At 36.7% G+C, this 23390-nt stretch overlaps 1 protein-coding gene across 1 annotated transcript; it reads left to right on the forward strand.

Moving 5' to 3' along the window:
• Positions 1-892: 892 nt before the first annotated feature.
• On the forward strand, positions 893-23368 carry LOC146147072 (centrosome and spindle pole-associated protein 1-like). Its single transcript, XM_083387913.1, has 30 exons — positions 893-1073; positions 2657-2818; positions 3137-3283; positions 3607-3765; positions 4346-4485; positions 4923-4997; positions 5302-5473; positions 6071-6197; positions 6755-6863; positions 7204-7261; positions 7582-7682; positions 7777-7789; positions 8020-8186; positions 9701-9915; positions 10372-10423; positions 10778-10889; positions 12119-12266; positions 12903-13051; positions 13687-13806; positions 15129-15278; positions 16528-16668; positions 16741-16850; positions 17115-17215; positions 17775-17910; positions 18578-18700; positions 19558-19768; positions 20266-20366; positions 20796-20841; positions 21315-21447; positions 22078-23368. Exons 1-30 carry the CDS (start codon positions 921-923, stop codon positions 22284-22286), a joined length of 3840 nt encoding a protein of 1279 aa, XP_083244039.1. The 5' UTR covers positions 893-920; the 3' UTR covers positions 22287-23368.
• The last annotated feature ends 22 nt before the right edge of the window (positions 23369-23390 follow it).

Below are 23390 nucleotides of genomic sequence, written 5' to 3' on the forward strand. Positions count from 1 at the left end.
TACTCTACCTCTTTGGCTTCGCAATTTATTAGCATATTACTTTCAAGTTACTCCTGCATATTATAACTCAAACCATTTTAAAATTATAGTGTAATAAACATGCCATATAGACAGAACATTCTAGCCAAAAAAGGACAGCAATCGTCAATGTTAATTAATCCTCTAGGAATGTTCAATGTATTAATTTAAACCTCTCTGGCTGTCCAGTTGCAATTTATGGTACTTCGCACCAGATCTCGGGTGTGCAGTGCGTACCTTTCATTGCACACTTACGGTTCAATGCAGATTGGCTCCCAAACCGATTTTTGCGAAATATAGAATATTTGTGCACATGTCTCAACTCTCAAGTTATTAATTGGTGATTAAAGTGGTGTAATTTGGTAATGTCAAATGTTTTTGTTAAACTTAACCTGTGTACCAAAAAAAACAAATAAAACGATATTACATTTCCACAATAAAATACACTCTGTCCATCAAGCAATAAATGGACATAAAATGGTGTTAAAAATATGGACGTAGAAACGCGTTGGAAAATTAAACAATTATTATAAGAACTTATTTTTTTCCACCTGTATATTATTAAAATCAAGTGAAAATGCATTGAAAAATAAAATCGTATTTAACCTAATTTTATAAAACAAATTAACAGCTTGATTCACGTGTGACACGCCGTTAGTGGTGAACGTTTATTTGGATAGTTTGAGAAAATCGTTTTTCGTTGTTGAATTCGTTACTAAGTCAAAATATTACATCTGAAATTGTTACAGTTTAGAAAAAAATATTTTTAACCTTTATCCAACACTTCACTATTGGCAATAACTCAAAATTTAATTGACATTTTATTTTCTGTAATTTTGGTTTGCTAAAATTAGGAATTTTGGTTGTAAAAGCATATAAAATGTTGTAAACTTTTTTCTGACATGAAAATGAAGCTGAATGAGGAGGAGGATTTGGAAAACTTTATTCATGAGCAGAGACGGAGAATTGCAAGGGAAAGAGAAACACTAGAACAGAATCCTACCTCTGCTGTGACAGACTACATCATTGATGAAGACACAAAACGACAACACATGGTAGATTGTCTTAATTTCTATATATTTCACTTACATGCTCGATTAAAAATGTTGATAAAAAGTCAGTCAGCATGCCAACTAGCGTTCCTCTCCGGGAATGTTTTGATTGGAAATTCCCGGGATTTATAATCCCAGTTATTTTTGCATACAGTTGTGCACCACCGCAAAAATATGCATCAGATGGTGACAGGCTAATCGCACACTGTATGTTACAGTGCACCTGGTGCACAATTTATTTTACACCCGCCTCCAGCACGCCCAGTTTACATTCTGTATCTGTTGCACACCTGAGGTAACCCTACTTGTGGGCTCACCTGAATCTAAGTCGGAAAGTATTTCTGCACAGCTGCACTCTAATTGGTTGTCTTAGCGCCGCATTTGTGGAAAACCGCCGTAAAATCAGTTCAGCCGCGAAAAGGTATTTAAGATGCATTAAAATTTCCTCCCGTGCAATATCGAAAATTTCCAATCTGGATTAAATTAATAATTTCATACTTTAGTTTCGGAAGAGGTTAAGTTGTTGTGGTGAAACAGGAGTGAAATCACATGCTGTTCGGACTGTTTTTGTGTTACACCTTTTACAAGTTTTTAATAAGTTTTCTTTGTTATGGTTTGCTAAATTGTTCACAAAAAGCGTAAAAAGAGTTGCTGGTCACAGAATATTCTACTCTTATACTGGTCTGTCGAACAGCAGTGCAGAATTTGCAACAGTGTCACAAAACAGTAATTATATGATGTCAAAGCTTAAACCCACAAGAGGTGTAACAGCAAACCATAATCTGTACCAATGCAATTCATTTTAACATTATGTGAACATCTGTATCTAGAACATTGTGGAGGTATATGCGAAGACCTACAGTTACCAATATATGACATAAATGCCTTTATTTGTGTGATTCGTTACCAATCCCTTAGCTATTTTTCCAGCAATGGGTATCAAATTACAAAATTCGCACTTTGATACACAATCAATTGAAAAAATGAGAATTATAACTATCATACTTTATTACACTTTCTAACAACAATGAAGTGAATTGATTTAAGCAAAATATAATGCACACATGTAGTCCCTGAAAAGGGAAGACACCATTTGATGCTGCTGGCACAACTTGTAAATCGTATGTAAAATAGGGCTGTTGTACTGTGCTCATAGAATAGAAGTCACATAATGACCTAAACCAGTGTTTCTCAACCTATGGGCCGCAACCCAAAATTGGGTTGTCATTTAATATGGTTGGGTTGTAAACTGCAGTAGTTAATATGGTTAGATATTTTGAGATTGATTCTAAGCAGGATTTCTAAAAAACTTAGGTAAAGTTCAGGCGCAATACGAAGGCATGACCAATATTGATTAAATTTACAATTATGAATGGTATGCTCGATTATTCTTCTTGGACAATTTAAAGTTTGCCAAAAGCTTAATAAAGAAAAGTGGGTCGCCAAAGGTTCGCATTTAAACTTACGTTTAGTATTGGGGTCGACGCTATAAAAGGTTGAGAATAATGATTTGTCCTACCATTCACACTGGTAACAAATTTCATTGTTCAGGCAATAAAACAAAAAAATAATTTAATTTATTTCAGAGCTTACGCCAAAAAGAACAAGTTCCACCGAAACCACAGTTGGTGCAAACAACAGGAAAACCACCAACTCCACAGTTTCTGAAGCTTGGCGATTCTTATCAAAAGCAGAAAGAAAAGTTAAATGACGAATTAAAGCAGGAATACAGAAAAGCTTTATCTGAGGTTAAATAACTAAAAAAGTGATTTAAAATGTATATTAACCACTCTATATGCCCCTTTGTCTTGTAGATTTGCTTTATATGCATATGCATATTAACACCCGCTCACAAACAATGCTTTATTTTCTATTAGCAGATATTACGTTTTTGTAATTTTTTATGTGTAGAACTTTTTGCAAATTTTAATGGTGTGAAGTGTAAATATGCCCAGCATGTGACGTGAGGAAAGCTAACCTATTGTGCTTTTCATTGAACATGTTTCTTATTGACAATATTTTGAAACACTTCAACACTTAATTGTATTGTGTGTTTTTTCATTAAGAAACAAGTGCGCACCACTGGAATTCGTAGTCATTACATGACCACCTATGAGCAAGGCCTTGCGGCGAATTTTGACAAGACTCCACGTCCAGACAGCAATTCTGATTTGGGATTAAGTTTACCCATTAAAGACCGCTTAAGTGCAAAGGTAAAGTTTTAACAAATTTAAAGTTGTTTGTCTTCACAACATAACTCTTCCTGATAAAATACTTTGTTTGTCTGTGATGTCTTATACCACAGTATGCAATATACACAAAATAATTCACAAAAAGTAATTCTTATTTAAAGGAAAATGTATATACATATGTATATGTTCTAAATATGCTATATGTAAAGTGGAATTTTTTTTAATATCTGGATTTTTTAGGAAAAGTGTTTATGCCTGTATTTAGTTTTAAAAGTTATATAAAGCATAAATGTCACTCTGATTTGCTGTGTTCTTTGTGCAATAGAGAAAAACAATTTTTACAGGAAAGACTTAAACTGCAAAGAAACAAAGAGTACAACAGGTTTAAAATAGACAAAGAAAACGAAGAAAAAATGAAACGTGCCGCACAAGGCCTATCGCCACGACTGTTAACAACATGGGCGACTCCCATTTATTTACCAAATGACCCAAATCTTACCACAGTAAGAGTGGATGTTAGCTGGGCAACCTAGTGCTTGCTAGTAAAATCTGTTGTAAACAATCTTGTGACAGATTGCCTGTGACAGTATTGCTTGTATTGTATAGCATAGACTTTTTTAATCTAGATTAAACTTCTGCACCTTAAATATTTGTTGAAGTAATAATTTGGTAGGTAACATGTATATGTATATATAGTATAGCAAACAATGCAATAATTAATGCTCTAGGCCTAATTTTTACCCTCAGTACTGTAAATGTATTAGTTTATAGCACTTAGTTAAATTTAGAACAAACTTATACAATTGGAATGTCACACAGTAGTATGTAGTTTTTCTGTATAGGCTCAATGTGTTCGAAATTTGTAGTTTTATATACAAACATGCTGTATAAAGAAACATGTTTAAGCATGTATGCTAAAATCTCTAAAAAGAAAAACTTAGAGCAATTTTAAATGAAACTGGTTTATTAGTACTTTTTTAATCTTATTTAGACTAAATACTTTTTTTTAATTGTTTATGCTTTGGTATTATTCCCAATTGGTTTAAATCGATAAAATAATTAAAACAAACTACTATTCTTCAGGACAATCAATCACAAGCCAAAAATGAAAAAGTTAATCTGGGCTCCTATCAAGAGTTATTAGACAAAAAGAGGCGCGAGGAGAATAATTATCGAAGGGATAATGTTGACGAAGATAACGTTAAGGATAAGATCATTTATCGGTAAGCATTTTATGCCTGCATTTTTTCAATAGTTTTTCAGGATTGTTTTTTTATTATTATATTTAACTAAGTTGTTTACTGCAAGATTCAATTCTAAAACACACATGTTACATTAATTTTGTAAAGGCTATTTTATACTAAAGTACCCTTTGGTTATTTACATAAACATGTTTTTTTGTTTACTTTATACAGCAATAAATACCTAAGTATAAGTAAGCGATGCAATTATTTAAATAAAGGGTAATACTCCATGACTTTAGCAAATCTCATTTTTAGAATAAGAATATTGGATACAAAGTATTAGTCACATGAAAGCCAGAATAATATAAATCCAGTACAAAATACATATAATATTACAATTCAAAGTCAAATACAACTGTATTCAAGACTTTGTAAGCCTTCAAGTGTTGTGGTTTACCAACCTTTACTATATTCAGTGAGAAACCAAGGAGAGATTTAGACTATGAAGATGAGCCAACCTATCGGAGAGTACGATTGCCTCCCAAAAGAAGGTACATGCAATAAAATGCTGCAAAATCGTTAATTCGACAGATACCCGGAAACAACAACTTGTCCATTTCGATGTTGGGTTAAATAACAACTTTAATTATTTTAATTTAAAAGGCCAGTTTGTACATAAAACGAACTGTCTTTTTGTCACAACTTTGCATTGGTTTTAAATTGACAGTGAGTTTTAGGAACATTTTAATTGTTTTCTTTATCTCCGCAATCCTTCTGCTTGAAAGGTTGGATACTGGATATTTTTTGCTAAGTTTTGCAAAAGTCCATGTGATGTTTATTCATTATTTCAACCAGCAGGCCGAAATATGTCATGCGTTACTACGACGATGACAGCATCGATGATCAGGACGAAGAAGAAGAAATAATCCGACGCATCCGAGCTAGGAGAAGAAAACGAATGACTCAGCGATTTGTCGATAGTGGAGATGAGGATGACGAAGAACTTTTAGAGAAAAATTATCCGCGGGTTAGTAATTTGATAATTCTTTGAGATTTATTGTTGAAATGTAGTGTTGTTTTAGTATTTAAAGGCCTATTTATTTCTATAATGTTTTTCTGAAAAGTATGATCTTTTATAATAAGGTAACATGCTTTTTATTAAAAAGAAAACAATGGCTCTTGACTTGATCTATCAGGGGTAGCCAAACACATTGATCGCGGCATTTTATCTGGTTGGTCATGTCAAATATATTTGTTACGTCTTTACAGTAGCTGTCGCACACAGGCAGAAAATTAAAATGACCAATTGTTGTCTGGACAAACCTAATAAAGCATTCTTTGACATTACAAATTAACCTCTATCGCTAGCTTGAAATGCAATTAAAAGTGTTCTTGTGACTTTTCTACCGATCAAGTCAATCGAGAGTCCCTAAAACATATTTCAGCTGATCGCAGTCAAACATAAGTTTGCTACACCTGCTGTATAGTAAGAATTTTAAATAATAATTTTCAGGTTCTATTACGGTTAGATTTATGGAAATATGGGATAACAACAAGATATGTTAGATAGGAATGCTGTTTACTATATAATTTGCGGTTTCGCTGGAGTAATGTTAATCTGCAGGAGGTAAAAGAAGGTCGGCGAAGACTTAATTCTGCTCAGTCTCGTACCACTGGCAATAAGTTGACCACTGCTGCAGCACAAAATGATTTACGCTCAAAATCAGCCCCTCCTGATCAGGAGTTTACAGGTACTGAACCTTTTTCCATAATATTTTTCTTAATTGTTTCCTATACAACAATTCTGGCTTTGCCCTAGGGTTTATCGCTTTCATGATCTATGCAATTCTTTAATCCTTCCACTCTCTATACTATTTAATTAAATTTATATTATAGTAAGTGACAAATAAAAGGGAAAAAAATGAATTTTGGAACTCCCGCATTTGTCATTTGCCTTATTTCGTGACTGACTGATTAAACATGAAGTTTGGTTTACAGTGTTGAGCATCATATTTAATATAAGAAAAATAGTAAAACTGGTGAATAAAATTGAAAAAAATTTATTGGGATCGCAGATGGGTTGGTAAAAATATTAAAAATCGCTCATATTGATCGGTCAAAAAAGTGGTATTGCTCATAAAATAAATACCATATAGCGAACAACGCAGGTTTAAGTGAATGTTATTAAGACTTGTCTATTGATACTTTTTGATTAAAAAAATTTATAAGGTGTTAAAAAAAAAATCCAAATTTGTTTCAGTATGCGCACAAAGCATAACTTATGTTTTCATAACTTCAATGCTTCCAGGCCTCCCAATTGGACATGTTCCCAGTGCCAACACGGTACAGAGAAGGAAAGATGAATACAAGTTGGATTTACAAAGGCAGATGGAACAAAACACGCTGAACAAAAGAAGGTGCTACTCGTTTTTCAGTCTTGTCATATCCTTTCGATTGGGCATTTCTAATTCTTTCCATATAATACATTTACAGTGGCATTGCTGCTTGTGTTGTTTTGCTTACAAACATTAACCCCAAAATTCCAGTTTGGTAAAGAAAGTCCTTTTTCTTGCAACTTACCAGATTAATTTAGTAAACTATTGCCAATGATTTGCCACAACTTTAACTTCCAATATGGTTTACCTAATATTGCAAAACTGATTTTTGAGGACACTAGTTTTTTAAAGATATTAGGTGTAAAATTTTGTTGTTCTTCAGTTTGGTTTTCACATTTTTTAATTTTTATTTTATTTTCAGAGAAAAAGAAATGGAGTTGAGAGTCGACGCCTCTGGTGCAAATGATCCACAGTCACAGGTTTGAAAATACCTGTCAAATTGACGTTCTGTGTTGCTGTTTAATTATAAGCTATTTATTATGATTAACACTGTTCTTAGTAAAATGTTTTTTTATAAATCTCCAATTAAAGATTAAATATCATTTTGGAGAACATCAGCTATATGTTGTAATTAGTGATGGGATGAAATGAATGTGAAAACCCATGTAAGAAGGCAACATTTTGTAAACTTAAGATTACTTGTTTTTATTTATTGCTAACATTTAAACAGTATGTTTTTGTTTACAAATCATAATCAAAACCACAAAATTTTACACATTATCTTTTTGCTGTTGAGCAGAACAGAATAGGAGACCCTTCGCCCCGGCATCAAAAACATGCGCTAAAAACCCAAGATGAAGATACAGAACCGAGGTCGTCCAAACGAAAAGGGAAGAAAAAGTAAGAATCTTTGCAATTTTATAAATCCCTTAAAGATTAAAGTTTGTATTAATTAATTGGCACATTACATTAACTTAGTGTTTTTCATTTTTAGATTGTGGCTTGCGGCACCCTACAGAAAATACACATAGTTCGCAGCATCATTGCTCTTATATTTGCTGAGTTGTAAACTGTAAAATTACAATAAACGAGATTAAAACAGCACATTAACTGTGCAACAAGGTTGATAAAACCTGTTAAATTTTTTGGAACGTACATCAAATAGAGCAAAAATTGAAATCTCAAATAATTTAAAAATCTCTGGGCACCCTTAAAAGTTAAAAATGGCACCGTAGAGTGCCGCGGAATCACAGTTGAGAACTACTGTGTTAACCTCTCTCTTTGTTACAGAACGTCGTTTCGCAAAGCGAGCTCCGAAAGCGGAAGTGAGGATGAAGACCGCAGAAGGGCCCCGCGGTTGCCAAGACAACCTGGAGGTTACTACAGGCCACCAGCGTTGCCCAAGTAAGTTGTGTGATAAATGTACTCTGTCACAGCGTTTGGCGACTGCTCTGTCCAAACCAGTGCTCTTCCACCGGGGGTATATTAGTGTATACCCAAGTGTATAACCAGATCAATACGAAAGGGTATACAGATTAGGTCAGTAGCAGAATTGGACAACTAGATTTATTTTAGCTTTTTAAAATTAGATTATGATTTAATTGGAGCATTTTAGTTTTTACAAATTAGATTTGAATTAGAATTAGATCGTTTTGAGTTTTCTCAAATTAGATTAGAATTAGAATTAACGAATTTCTAAAAATCAAATTTTAACTAGAATCACATTTAATTATTTACAATCATTTTAATTTAATCGGATTTTATTCTTATAAGACGTGAATGGTAAATATGTGTGTGCTAATTTTTTATGCTTTTTTTACTGTAAATATTACGTACAAGTCGTACCAAGTTCCAACCAAAGAGTTTTAATTGAAATTCTGTGTTTTAACTGAAAGACTAAAAATGCCGCTGGACAAAGCAGCATTTCTTGGTAAAATCCGAATTAAATTAGAACTAGAATTAAAGTACACAAGCAATTCACAAATTGGATTAGAATTTGAGTTAATCGCATTTTGCTCTAATTGAATGAATTAGAAAACTAGAATTATATAACTGTCCAAGTCTGGTCAGTAGTACTGCATGTCATAACTGTTACACTATATGTTTTATTTATCCTGACCTATGATGTATCTTTAAAGTCTCAGGAAGACACGGTACTTATCTTGTAAAATTGACCTATTTTTCGACACTATATGTTTTTTTGACAATAGACCAACATATTCTTTTTGCTAAACAATACACCGGGAACCATAAGTATGGACCAATTCTTAAGGTTACTTGTTTTATTGTTTTATGGTGTCAATGTCAAGTTGTGGCTTAGATGTGTGACGTTATATTTATTTTATTTCCTTGTCCATTTCTACTTGTTCGATTTACGAAGTTATTGTTAAGTTGGCAAAGATTCATAACGGATAATTGGGTTAAAATCACTGGTCTTATAGCAGAGTTGTGAAACCTCTTGTACCGACGGGCCATAGATGTGCTAATGTGCATTAAGATTAAAGGGCGCAGGCCAAACGCATTTCTCATCAACCAGTTCCACCTTAACTTAAGTTCTGACAACCTAAATAAAATTACCCAGGTGTTTAATATTAGTCAGTACTGATCGATATGGGAATGCGTAAAACTCAGTTAAATACTGACCCACTTAAGTTAAACCAATGCAATTTTTACAGTCACCAAAGTGAGGTTATTTTATGTGAGAGGCAATATATAAAACAACGGAGATAAGCAAACAAGTTCAATTAAATAACATACAGATGCTTAGTGTTTTAATGCCAGTTACATTACTGTAAATAGGTGACATTAACTGCTCTCTGTGTCTTCCAGGACCCAGTTTCCAAACCTATAGCTTTTTAAATGGAATTGTTTAGGTGGAATAATTCAAATTTTGAGGTCCTGTTTTTATTTTGTTCCAGTTACTACCAACCGTTCGTTCCTCCGCAATATGCCAGTCCCCACGATGAAGCGTACTACTATTATGGGTCTAGAAACCCTCTCGACCCCACTTCAGCCCTCGGCGCCCCCATCGCTCCGTTGATTAACCATGGTGCTCCCCCAATTGCACCTCCTGGGGTCGCGTCGTATCCCGGTGTTTCCCCGATGATGGCCGCCATGGCAACGCGGGGTTCAGGTTAGTGCATGTTATTGCTTTCGCGTTTTGTGCCCAATGTCAGAATAGAACTGTAAGACTTAGTGTTTTTGGCTTAAAATGACTTGTACAAGTAAGCGAAATCTACTAAAAAGCGTTGGTAACCTTCTTCTCAACCTTTTTGGTGTTCCATCTAAAGAGGTTAAGTATAACTGGTATGCTTTGGCAATTCTGACCAGTGACCTTTTTGTAAGATGTAGTGGACAAAACTCAAATATATAAGAACTTCATGTTACGAACCATATCTTCTTACTCAGAATCAATGTCGATTAAACTAAAAATCTAACGGCGACCAATTTTTTTGTCGCGGCCTAACGGATATAATGACTTTATAATGGCAAAAAAATAGTTTAATTAAGAATTTGCGTTTCTAGGAGGACCAGACTATATTTCTAAATCGCCTTTGGTGTCTTCTAATTTAAAATTACGTCTTTAAAGGTCCAGCACAAACCAACGAACCGGAGCAGCCACAACAGAGCAAAAGTAGCATGTAAGTCCTAATTACTTTAGTTTCTTTTTATATTTTGGCGGGTGTGACGTTTACCTGCAAATTAAAATACTCAGAAGCAGTATTCCTATATTAACAACCAAAATAGGCAGTATTCCTAAAATAAATCAAATTGTTGCGCTTCACAGTCGCCTTTTCACAAAACAGTCCAGCTGTATCATACCGACGTTATTTGTTTTGTGCCGACTATACGTTGTACCACATTTTTTTAAATACTTTTTTAAAATTGCTAAAATTGTGCACGAAAACTAGAAGTTTTTTTGCTGGCGCCGCACTTTGCTATGCTATGTTATTGTCTCTGTTTACAAATTGGTTTTATGATGTTTCTGTGACCAGATTGACGGGCAAACGCGACAAGTTTGAGTCGAGTCTGGTGGCCGACGAAACAAGGGACTCGCTCAAGAAGAAAGAGAAGATGGCGCAGTATCAAGAGGAGCTTAGGCACCAGGTCCGTGCTTCTAAGTGCAGTTATACTGTCGCAATTATAGTCTAGTCTAGTTTATGCTATTATCAAACCGCGATGCTCTCGTATATGTGCTAATTTTTTGTGTGTTAAAATACCACAAAAAAACTCAACTGGGCGCTCTTTATGACTGACTGAAGAGTGTCTAGCTTGTTAAAAAAAATTGAAAACCCTGGCCACCTTAAACACCCTGGCCACTTGAACACACTGGTCACCATGACCACCTTAAACACCCTGGCCACCTTGACCACCTTTCCCAACTTGACCACCTTTCCCAACTTGATCACCTTGAACAACCTGAACACCTTGACAACCTTGAACACCCTGGCCACCTTGACTACCTTAAACACCCTGGACACCTTGAATACCTTTTCCAACTTGGCCAACTTGACCACCTTTATCACCTTGACCAACTTGATCACCTAGAACTACCTGACCACCTTGACCACTTTGAACACCCTGGCCACCTTCACCTACTTGACCACCTTTATCACCTTGACCAACTTGATCACCTTGAACAACCTGAACACCTTGACAACCTTGAACAACCTGACCACCTTGACCACTTTGAACACCCTGGCCACCTTGACCTACTTGACCACCTTTATCACCTTGACCAACTTGATTACCTTGAACAACCTGACCACCTTGGCCACTTTAAACACCCTGACCAACTTGACTACCTTGAACACCCAGGCCACCTTGACCAACTTGACCACCTTTACCACTTCGAACACCCTGGCCACCTTGACTACCTTGAACAACCTAACCACCTTGACCACTTTGAACACCCTGGCCACCTTGCCCAACTTGACCACCTTTATTTATCACCTTGACCACCTTGACCACTTTGAAAACCCTGGCCACCTTGACTTCCTTGAACACCCTGGCCACCTTGACCACCTTTTCCAACTTGTTCAACTTGACCACCTTTATCACCTTGACCAACTTGATCACCTTGACCAACCTGACCACCTTTCCCAACTTGACCACCTTGCCCACCTTTATCACCTTGACCAACTTGATCACCTTGAACAACCTGACCACTTTGACCACCCTGGCCCCCTTGACCTACTTGACCACCTTGACCAACCTAACCAGTGACCACCTTGAACACCCTGGTCACCATGACCACCCTGGTCCCTGACTACCATGATCACCTTTAATTGTTTACCTTGGCCACCTTGATCAGCTTTATATGTGTGTCCTCTCAGATGGCGGTCAAAGAGCGGGAAAAGACTCGCGCCAAGCTGGAGCAGGAGCGCTACGACCAGCGCAAGGACGAGGAGGCCAAGAACTACAATCCCTGGGGCAAGGGGGGCGGTGGGGCGCCTATGAAAGACAAGGAGGGGAAACTCGTCTGTAAGTACCTTGTAAAAGTATCGCTAATTAATCTTTCGCAAATACGTTCTTTATATTTTTTCTTGTACGTTTCTGTTTTCCATAAACTGTTTCATAAACTGTTTTTTTTTTTTCTTTTGTCAACTGTTTTAACTTTACAATGAGATTTGTACACGATTTTGTCTTGCATACCTTGCAGTCGCCCAATTATAAAACAGTTGTTTGCATTTTAATAAAAATATATAATTCAGGACATTAAAAAATACATATTTTGTTCCTTGTTTTTTTTAACTTTTATTGGAAAAAATAAGACGGCTTATAAATCTTCTTCCTTCCTAATTGCATTTTAAGATGCATTTAAAGTTTGGAATTGCTTCGAAATCCGTATATACTGTGTTTTATTTTAAATTATACCTAGCAGTCGCCGAACTGCAAAACAGCAGTTCTCATTTTAATAAGATTAGAAAACCCATAATACTAAAAAAAAACTTTTCTGGCTTCTTATTTTAAAGGTTTCATTTTCGTTAAAAAATAAAACGGCTTATAAATGTTCTGACTTTTGTAGATGCATTGAAATTGCTTCGAACCCCGAATTTAGTGTGTTTTAATTTAAAATTGCCGAATAACGAATTTAAACGACCGCACATCACTTGGCAGCCGATCTGAGGCAAATGCATCTGGAGAACGAAGACCTTGTGCGCGACCCGACTAAGCTGGCCGACGTGGTCAAGCAACGGAACCAGCCCGAACGAGAGGGAAACCCCCCTGACGATCGACAGCAGTATGACGACCAGTTCTTCAACCAGGTAAGCTTTTGTAAAACGTGCTTCCTTGCCGCCTGTCTTCAAACAAAGTTGAACTTTAAAGCAGTGGTTTTTAACCAGGGTGCCGTGTCACCCTGGGCTGCCACTTTTAATACTCAACGGTGCCGCGACATAATTGGGAATCTTTAAGAATATTTTTTGCGTAACTCTTACAAGTTTTTGTGTAAGATTAGGGTGGAATAAATCCAATTATAATTTCCTACGTTGTGTAGAGTTAATGTTTGTTTTTCCAGTTCGGTGTATGGTGACATTCTAGTGAAATATCAACCGAAAAATCTTGTAGGGATGCCGCAATGTATTTATTATTTCTGAGTGGTACCGCTAGCCGTAAAAGGCTGAGAACCACTGCTTTAAAACATGGCTTCTTATGCTGTTTTATGTTACGTTCATCCAGAATAATTTTAACTTGTGCTCCACTTAAAAGTGTATTTCATCGTTCGCAATAGGTTGACCAAACAATTTGAACAAAGAACAAAGTCAGTTCACTTGTCATGCGAAAACTTAACACCTTTAACACAGTGCCTTAAAATATATCGATACATTGCCAAATTATTTAAAAGCTTGGAATTTCGATCGATTTCCGTTTTTCAGTTCCTAACTATTGCGTTGAAATTCAGGAAAGCACGCTGCACAATGAACTGAGCCCGCGCTTCGGTCGCAGCAATCCTTTTGAACAAAGGGAAACCTCGCACCAGAAATCGCAAAAAGATTTGTACAAAGAAGAGCTTCAGCGACAGGTATGGCTGCCACATGCAGTATAACGTAACTTTTGCTTTCTTTTAACATTTTTGTTTTGTATTTTTATACTTTGGCAACTTGATAAATGAAAACGAATGCATCTCATCCAATTTTAAGTTGTAATTGGGGGACTGTATTTTTTTAATAAACACATGGTTCTTTAGTTATAGTTAGATTGATTCATTTCTTTATTCAAAACACATACAATACACTCTTTAAGTAAAAATGAGTGTTGTAAACAAGTCATTTTGAAATGACTTAAGTCCCAGTCAAGTCATTTGTATTATAATATAACTCCAAGTCATAACAAGACCAGTCCCAGTCTAAGTAATTAGTTACCCGTGTCAAGTCCAGTCAAATCATTATTTGTGCAATTCTATTCAAAGGCAATCAGTAACATAAAAATGGAACGTTAAACTATTTATAGTTGGTAAATTTTTCGGATGAATTTAATTGATAGCAATAACTTAAATAAAAAGTGACCAAGACGCAACAGATAGCGAGCAAATCGTTTCACGTGCCAAAGTTTTGGCAACTAAACAAACATATACACTGCAATGCTTAAAGTAAGCAACAACAAAAAAACAAATCGTTAACAATAACCTGTTGGACAGTGGCCCTCACCCTTTCATGGGTCGTTGCTGAATCGATGGACTCTTGACAACTTGTAAAATAATTTTTTATCGCTTGAATTTCCAAATCGTTTTGTGCGACGATGTTTTTTGGACTCCAGCCCTTACGACCGTATTAGAACAAATCAATGTCGGAATAAAACAAAGTTTGGAATATGATCAAAGTATAGGACCAATACCTAATGGTCAAAATAACGTTTAAATACTAATAAATCTAAACCCGTCGGAATAAAATACCTTAATAGCCCAAATAGGGCTTATACAACTTTTGACTAATTCAACCCCACCCCTAACTTCAACACTGGCTCCCTTAAATTTTTTAGCCCTAACCCAATTTCTAACACCAACCACTAACCTTAAACAGGGGCAAGCATTTCGGTGCCAGAACAGCAGCACCCTGACGGTGCTGTTGAAACTAGGGCGCCCTAACGTCGACACAAAAGCGGCCTTTATCAGAACGGTGTCCCCCAATCGTATCATACCCTCTCCCTACACTGTTAGGCGTCATTTTTTCCCATTTAGGCCTTATTCTTATTACGACAGGATTACCGGTAGGTCTTGTTCAGATGACTTTACGTCTTATTCTGTCGTGGATATTACTGTGTATTTGTCTTTATTATAGAATTATTTTCCTTTTTCGAAGGTCTTATTGTGTGTTTACGTTTTTTTTAATCGCTATTTATGTGCAGATCGATCAGAGGCGAAAGGAGGAGGCGGCTCGTAAGGAGAAGTTGCGCTTGGAGGATGAGAAGATGGAGCGACGGATGGAGGAGCAGAATCGCAAGATGCAAGAGGAAATCGAAGAGGAGAAGAGAAAACAGCAGAAGAAGATTGAAGAGGTGAGGATTTGAATGTCTATGGATTAATCTGAGTACAGAACTTAGTTAACCGAAAATCGGTTTGTTTATATGTTATATTATGAAAAATGTGTCTTGCTACTAAAAGCATCATCTCTATCTAAAAACATAACACAATAAAGAAGTACGCTAATAAAAACTTAACTGTTCTATGCAAGTGGTGCCAAGGCATAGAACAGTTGGTTTAATATTAGCGTACTTTTTGACTTATATTGTTCTATGTTTTTAGATAGAGATGATGCTTTTAGAAGCGAAATATGTTTATCATATTATAACATCCACACAAACTAATTTTCGGTTTACTAAGTTCTGTACTTAGTTTAATCTTTATCGTTGATGTGCGACCAGAATCGTTTGTTTTCACCATTCGGATTCAGGCGGATTCTGTTATTCGAAAAAAAAAAAAAAAAAGTTTTTCGCCTTTTCACTACTTAGGATTAGAAATATATTATACGATCAGGGCCGATACTCAATGTCAAGTGATGGTAGTGGTACTCGCCCCATACTTGTGTGTTTTTGGCAACGTCCGATACTAGGGTGGGTTGTATCGGCAGCAGCGGATACCAAATGTGTTTGTGAAGTGCCAAATGGTTTGCCATCATAAGCAGTAGTTTTCACCTTTAATGTTTTTTTTGAAAGTAATCTATATTTCAACACTTGATCAAAATTTGGCTTAGCAATCGGTATCGCCAAAAATGTGAAGTATGGGTCATTCCTATTTAATTCAATTCTGGTTTCAATACTGATTCCAATTCCTCGACTGTTAAAGTCGAATTACCACAAAAAATTTTAAATTTAGAAATATAACTAAACATTGGAGCATAATGGTTGGAGGTTGTAGTAAGACATAATAAGAATATTAAAGCCCATACAGAAGTAGGTATCATTTTGAACAATTCGAATAACCCTTTATTCATTTTCAACATAGTGAGAAGGCACTGATTATAAGTGTATTATACTGCTGAGGCAGACGGCAGAAAGAAGAGATACACTATCTTAACCGCGGTGTGTGGTGATTAGAACCTTCTCAGCGGTACATGTACATTGTACACTTATAATAAGTGCCTTCTCACTATGTTAAAAATGAATAAAGCGTTCTTCGAAACGTTCAAAGTGATACCAACTTCTGTATGGGCTTTGCTATTCATATTACGTATAACTAAACAAGGTACTGAACCATGAGAACCATGACTTTGCAGTTGGTGTTAATTTACTTTTACTTGATTTGCAGCAACGTCGCAAGGCCGAGGAACTGCAGAAGGCCGCCGAAGAGAAGAGGCAAGACGAAGAAAGAAAAAAGAGAGAGGAGAGATCCAAGAGAGATGAGGAAAGAAGGCAGGATATTGAGCGGGAAAGACAAGAGAGGCTTCAGGTGAGATCAAGTTTTCTTAATGCTCTGTTATTTTCTTACAGGCGTATTTTAATATTGTGTATGACGTCACAGAAAACCGCATCGCCGCCAATCAAATCGCAGGAACTTCACGGTTCGGAAAACGTTGCCGCTCAGTCGACCAAGGCACACGTGGACACGCATCGCAGTGACGTCAGACCGCCGTAAGTCACAGTGACGTAAGAGAAAATGTAAGAGAAAAAAACAGTTACGTAAGGGGAAAAAAGACGTAAGAAAATGTTTAAGAAAATTTCTTTCTATTTCCCCAACTTCACGTAAATTCGTTTAAACTTTAAAGCTTGACTTCACCTGAAAATATTTTCATTTTGGCTATCCGTATTTAAACATTTCGTTTTTATTCGTAAATAAAGCTTATTTCCTAGACTTGACATGGCTCTATCACGTTTATATTCTTGTCGTTTTTCTAGTGAACCCCAGCGCTACCAAGCGCCCGAAAATCCCCCGGTAATATACGCGCCGCGAGGCGCTTCCCCACAACCAGCGCCGGTGCGACAAAGCAAGTCAAGAGGTAGGCTTTTTGCTGCCGTAGTGCTGTATTCGCCCTATTCTATCTAACAAAACAACCTTTTTTTGCCTACTGTGGGGCCAGGGTTTGTTTACGTCCGATTATAAGTGAACTTCACCTTCCTGGGGCTAATCCTCATATCCTCACTAAAGAAATACTGATTGTACAAGGTAGCACTCTTGAATGCCCCTATATCGTATCCAAACAGTCCAACTTTTGTGGAGCTATTCTGTGTTTGCCTGTGTATGTGTTTGTGAAATTATGGGACCAAAAATCAATTAACATAATATTAAATCCGATAAATTTTGAATCTAACAGGTCTCTACTAAGATTATTTTAACATAAATTTATTTATTTTAATCCTGCGTTTATAAACAACAACGCACAGTTATTCCCGATAACAACAATCGTATATAGTGATAAACACTTGCAACACGAATAAGCTTACCAAGTATTTTTGCAAATAAATACACGTGCTCTCTGGGGGTAGGAATGGGTTGTTCTCATGCACTTGCTCGCTCAATTATTCACTTTTCAAAAAACGCGGTCAATTTCTGATCTCAAACAGACTCGAAGCGGGTTTCGCGCGAGCTCTCGGCCCTCAGGAAGCAACTTCTCAGCGAGCAGCGACGCATCGAAAGTCAGCTGAGAACGAGCGACGTTCCCTTGCAGTTCGGCGCCTACCAACCCACGCGACTGTAAGTCTTTAAACTCAGCTCACGGGCGCTCTAATTTGCTCGCATTACGGGTTAGTTTTGTCAAAATTCTGTTAGGCCGTTAAACGATGTTTGACCTAATTGCTGATCGGGGGCTGTGATCTGCTATTGGTTTGTTGACCGATTTTTTTATGATATTATCGAAATGGTGGCTCTTTCAGATGGTTAATGTTTGAAAAAACAAGAATAGGAAATTATGAATTATTTTCGCAACCAATCTTTGTAAATGGCTGTATTTGTCTAATTATAAAGAGGGTAATCAGGTGGCACTACATAAATACAAATTGCATTTATATAAAACCTTTGATTTCTAGTTTTACCTGATGAAGCACGGTTGTGCGAAAGCTTGAGATTTCAATATAATTTGTCTTTATTTAGTTCCACCTGATTACCCTTTTTTATTATTTAGTTTCCAAAATATTTAGTCCTTCATTTTTATGGATGCTATTAACAAAAAAATAAATGGAACACTGCAAAATAGTAACCCAGGAAGTACGCGAAAAAACATTTAAATGCCTAAGTCAGCTAAAAACAAAGGCTTTCGCCCTACAAAACTTTTCCTTCCTACAAGGCCTTAGCTACATCTAACAAAACAACTACGATAAATAACAATCTTTTGCGTAACTGTTTGCGTTCGTGCTGTTCGCAGCAAACCGGAAACCCTGGTCGACCTTTCGCAAACCCGCCAGCGGCCCGTACAAGTGAGGCGACCCCCAACCACAGATCGACCGAGCTCCAAGGCACTCAAGGAGTTCTCCAACTTTAAACACAGGTTCGTGTTTTGTTTTTTTGGCAGTCGAATGTTTCTCAAGGGCGAAATGTCCGATTGGCGCCTTAGCGTCTTTTTCGTTGGGTTAAGTCTGTGTAGTAATCGTTAAGTTTGATAAATCGAAATTTACAACTACAACGAATTGGTTTTCAAATCTAGGCTAAACATGCGATTATAAATACCAAATCTCTTAGCGTTTCTTCAAAAACCAAAATATCCGTTTGACACTCGCAAAATAATTTAGTTTAAAATAAAACCAGAAAAGTTATCTCGAGATAAAACTCGACCTGATAAAACTATGTTTTACCGATTTTTAAATGGTCAACTAAAATTTCTAATATCCCATTCTTATCCATATTAAGATAATTATAATAATTCAATGATATCAGTAATCATTTTTCAAAAGCGACGTTTACATTTAGGTCAGTGCTTGTCAACCTTTTTTGGATCAGTACACACTTTTACGTTTACCGAAGAACTTATACCCCCAAGTCAACGCAATTCACTGAACTTATAAAAACATACACCCTGTTCTACTGCAAAAAGAATAATTAACCGTTATGAACAACTAGTTAGTACCCACAGAATAACGATTATCAAGAGAAATATTTGGTTATGATGTCACAAATAGAATATAGTGTCTTACAAGCTACGTACGCCTCAATACATGTTGTCTATGTTTTGCACTCTCCAGTCAGTCTGATAATGAACCTGTTTATTTACTGTGATACCTCATTCATTGTATTGCAGTCCTGTACACCCCATAAATGTGGTACACCCTTGTACCAATTCTGGTACATCCTGGGCATTCCTGGGTAGGTTAATTGCTTTCTCTTCGTTTTACCGGATTTCCTTTCCAGATCGGATGACACGGCGTCGCTGAAGATGTTCCGGCTCGAGCATCCAGAGACACCCGACAACTCGAGGGCGCTAGAGCGGCAGCAGGAGGAACTGATCCGGAGCCAACTGAAGAAGATTGAGACTCTCCGGGTCGGAGGAGGCGCCCGAGATCAACCTCACTTCAGTGGAAGAAAGCTGAGTAACGACAGCAGGAACGGATTCACTCTCATTGTAAGTCGGAATTTTTTTCTGAATTGATGATATTTTTTTGTTATATGAAAATGCTATAGGTAAGATGGATTGGATACCAAATATTGATGAACAGCCTGGAGAATACCTTTATCCATCTTAGACGTTGTTTTACAAAGATAAGGACAGAGGCAAAAATAATATTGAACGGCCTTAGCTGTGCCTTTTTTGATAGTTTGGCATTTCTTAATAAATTTTGACATAAATTCTCGGCTGGTGATTAAAACAATCAAAAAATCAGTGTTTTCAGCTTCGTGTATTTCAGCACCGTAAGTTATTGTTAGATTGGAAACATTTTTGTGTTTTTTTGGCAAGGTTTACTGTAAACTTGAAAACATTCCAAACCATACAAACGCCGAACTATATAAATGTTGGTTATACTTCTTGCAAGAAACTCGTTACTGCGCATAAACTTATTGCATGACAATTGCAACGAACAAACAATATATTTTATATAAACCCTAAAATATTTGTTTTAGCCCCCTGAATCTCGGATGTCTATGTTGGACGCGGATACGAGTTACATCCCTGTTCCAGAAGAAGACATCGATGTACGACCTCCAAGTTCGCCAATGATCAGGTATAACCTGCTAAAAATCGCGTAATTAAACTAGGCATTTGCAGTCAATCGTAGTTTGCGAGTTTGGTAACATTAATCATTCAAGAAATAGTTTTTAACTGCGACTGGCTCCTTAAAACCACACAGTTCGATAAGTGTGGTTGGTCAAGCGTTGGTCTGAGACTCAGTGCTATTTTTTCGAATGAATTGTTCGACTATGCCAGCCGAATTACAACTAGCTTACTCAGTGTGTTACAATTGGCTATAAAAATAATGCAAGTGGCGTAAATTAGGATGGCACATTATATGTAAGTGGCAGGTTAAAACACTAATGCAAGACAACAGCATTGATATAAGTGATCCTTTCGTTTGATTCAGGAGTTTCATAACGCTAAAAACCAGGCCTTCCATTGAATTTCCAAAAAAATAACTGTTAATTATCCCTTACAGGAAATCTTCGGCTCGCGAAAGGAGGAGACGAACCAAGAATGGCGAGGTGAGTTTCGTCTATTGGTTTACCTTTCACCTACCAGGGTTGGCCCAGGCGTGAGTTAGAAAGAAACATAGGGAAACTGATTTCTGCCCAAGTCTGTTTGTTGATTCTTGTTTTGTGACTCTACTGATCATCCCTGATGTACACTGTTGTTCAAGTAGCGATTTGTTAATCTAAAAGTAGAAACAGGTATTTAAATGCGATTCAACCATTAAATTTGCTGCCTTAAACAACTCTTTTCGTGCTTATTTGATAAATGACGCAAGTACAGCTAACGGCGTTTAATCTTATAGATGTTGAAAAACGAATAGAGAGTTATTCGAAACGTTTAAAATGATACCTACTTCTGTATGGGCGTTGATATTCTTATTAAATCTTATAGTAATTGCACAATTGTCGGCTAATTTGCAATTGAAATTATTTTCCACCTCTTTTATCATTTACTCGTGGTCTGATGCAAACTGATCTTAACTCAGACGGATGGCGGTGCAACGTACCGGGCCGCCGACACGTACTCGCTCAACTCGTTGAACTCGCTGGCTACTCTGGACGTTGACCGACTCGCTAACAAGAACCAAGATCGACTCGACAAACTGAAAGAACTTCAAGGTATAAAAACGTACAAATAGGATATTGCTACAGTAGTGTTTTATTTTGCTATTACAGATATAATAGTTTTTTGTTTTTTTTAACAAGTTCTAAGGTGAAAGTCAAGTTAATAGCAATATGTATTTGATAGTCAGGGGTCATCATTTAATGCAAACGTAGTTCTGCTTGTGAAAGTTCGATTCCTGACACTTTTACATGGTTTTGCATATATCCATTTTATAAAAGGCGTTACTTCTAAACCATCTGTTGCAAGTTACCATTTTTTTAAATTGCAAAATATGCACCCTCTTTTAAAAAAATACTGCTAATTACAAATTCTGGATGTCAAAACCGTTCATTCGATATTTCACCAGCTACATTTTAAAACCCTCCATCCTCGTCGCCCAGATCCATTTTGCAAAAATTTTCATTTATAGTTAAAGATTGTTATTCAACATACAAATACTAACAAAACAATCGTCGAAGTACAATAGGTGTATAAATATTTCCAATTTCCAACATGCTTCTATAAGTACTGACATATGAATGCTAACGAACAAAGAAGAAACGCTTACGCAACCTTTCTTGCCAATACATTTGAATTACAGTTTCTCTTTTGTAAAAATAAAAAAGGTTCTTTACTCGGAACAGGCGATGAGGTCTCCCTTACCGACCCCGACGACATTCTTGACCGCTTCGTGAACCAACACCGCCCACCGGACACCCCGGACAGCATCCCCCCGCCCCGGCGGGCCAGGAAGGCGGCCTCAGTGACCGGGGTCAACGAGCGGTCCCCGTCGGTCAACACCCTGGACACGGAACTGTGGATGCGACCGGGCACAGGCCCGCCCGATAACTGACAAAAGCGCGCGGCGCAACTAGAGTAGAGCTTTATTGCGAGACAGGACAAGTTCGCTGTTTGCTGGAACTTTGCGCTTCGCTGTATATTTTTCAAATGTGCAGATTTGGTCAGTATTATTTGGATGTGAGACTCTAGCATCGAAATGGCTGTGATTTTTTCAGACTGGTTATTCGTACTTGCGTGTTTTTTTGCTCCCAAAGTCTAGCGTATAATATTATGTGATTATGAATATCCGAAGCAGTTTATTTTACAAATGAGACTTTATAAACAGATAGCATATTAAGACTCGATAAGGATTTGGGGAGATTAAACCGCGCCCTTACCAAAGGAATACTGATTGCTCTAAGTAATGTTATTCATGTGAGGGTCACATCTATGTTTTATGTTCACCCCTCTCATTATTACTGGGAATATATCTTACTGTGGGATTTGTCAGCATAGAACGTAAAGCATTTACGAAAAGTTTGGAACAACTGGCTGCAATAGCCTACTACCGGAAAGACGCTTGTATATGCTCACGAGTTTCATGTTATCGTTCACAAGTTGTTGTTGCACTGTGCTTTTTTGTGGCGTGGATGTAGTTACTGGTTAGTTGAAGGTGTCGTATTTCACCATTTATGCATTCGCTGGAATTAATATGTTTCGGGCTCTGTTTCCGTATTGTTTTAATACAATTTTAAATATGTTTGCTTCCGCAGCGATGCTTACTATTTTTTTTAGCAAACGTCATGCTAGTCACTTTATGTGGCTGCTCATTTAAACCAAAAACCTTTTTAAATTACAATTTTCACGTTTTCTATTTTTGATATATCGTTTGTTGTGTACATAGACTTAAATATTATAATGTTTTCTCTTAACAAGACACATTCGTTTTTGCTATATACATTTGTGCTTTAAACAGATTTATTTTTAGATTTTGAGAGTATGCCGGATATGACCATATGAGGAATGTATACTCGAATAACATAGGCTGCATACTAGTGCATACTCAGCTATTAAACTAATATTCAGTTATTTCTTATTTGGTTAGTGGTGACTACATTTAAGACAATGTTGCATTCACGAGCTTACTGCTTCCAAATTAAATCATACACTACATGAA

This window comes from Ascidiella aspersa, chromosome 4 (genome assembly GCF_963924565.1).
Source record: "Ascidiella aspersa chromosome 4, kaAscAspe10.2, whole genome shotgun sequence".
In the NCBI taxonomy this organism is placed as follows: Eukaryota; Metazoa; Chordata; class Ascidiacea; order Phlebobranchia; family Ascidiidae; genus Ascidiella; species Ascidiella aspersa.

Excerpts from the sequence above, each read along its gene's own strand:
- LOC146147072 (XM_083387913.1), top strand. The coding sequence starts at position 921 with ATGAAAATGAAGCTGAATGAGGAGGAGGATTTGGAAAACTTTATTCAT. Across the intron at positions 17,216-17,774 it reads GCGACAAAGCAAGTCAAGAG|AAACAGACTCGAAGCGGGTT; the intron begins GTAGGCTTTTTG and ends ATTTCTGATCTC. Across the intron at positions 19,769-20,265 it reads GGAACGGATTCACTCTCATT|CCCCCTGAATCTCGGATGTC; the intron begins GTAAGTCGGAAT and ends TATTTGTTTTAG.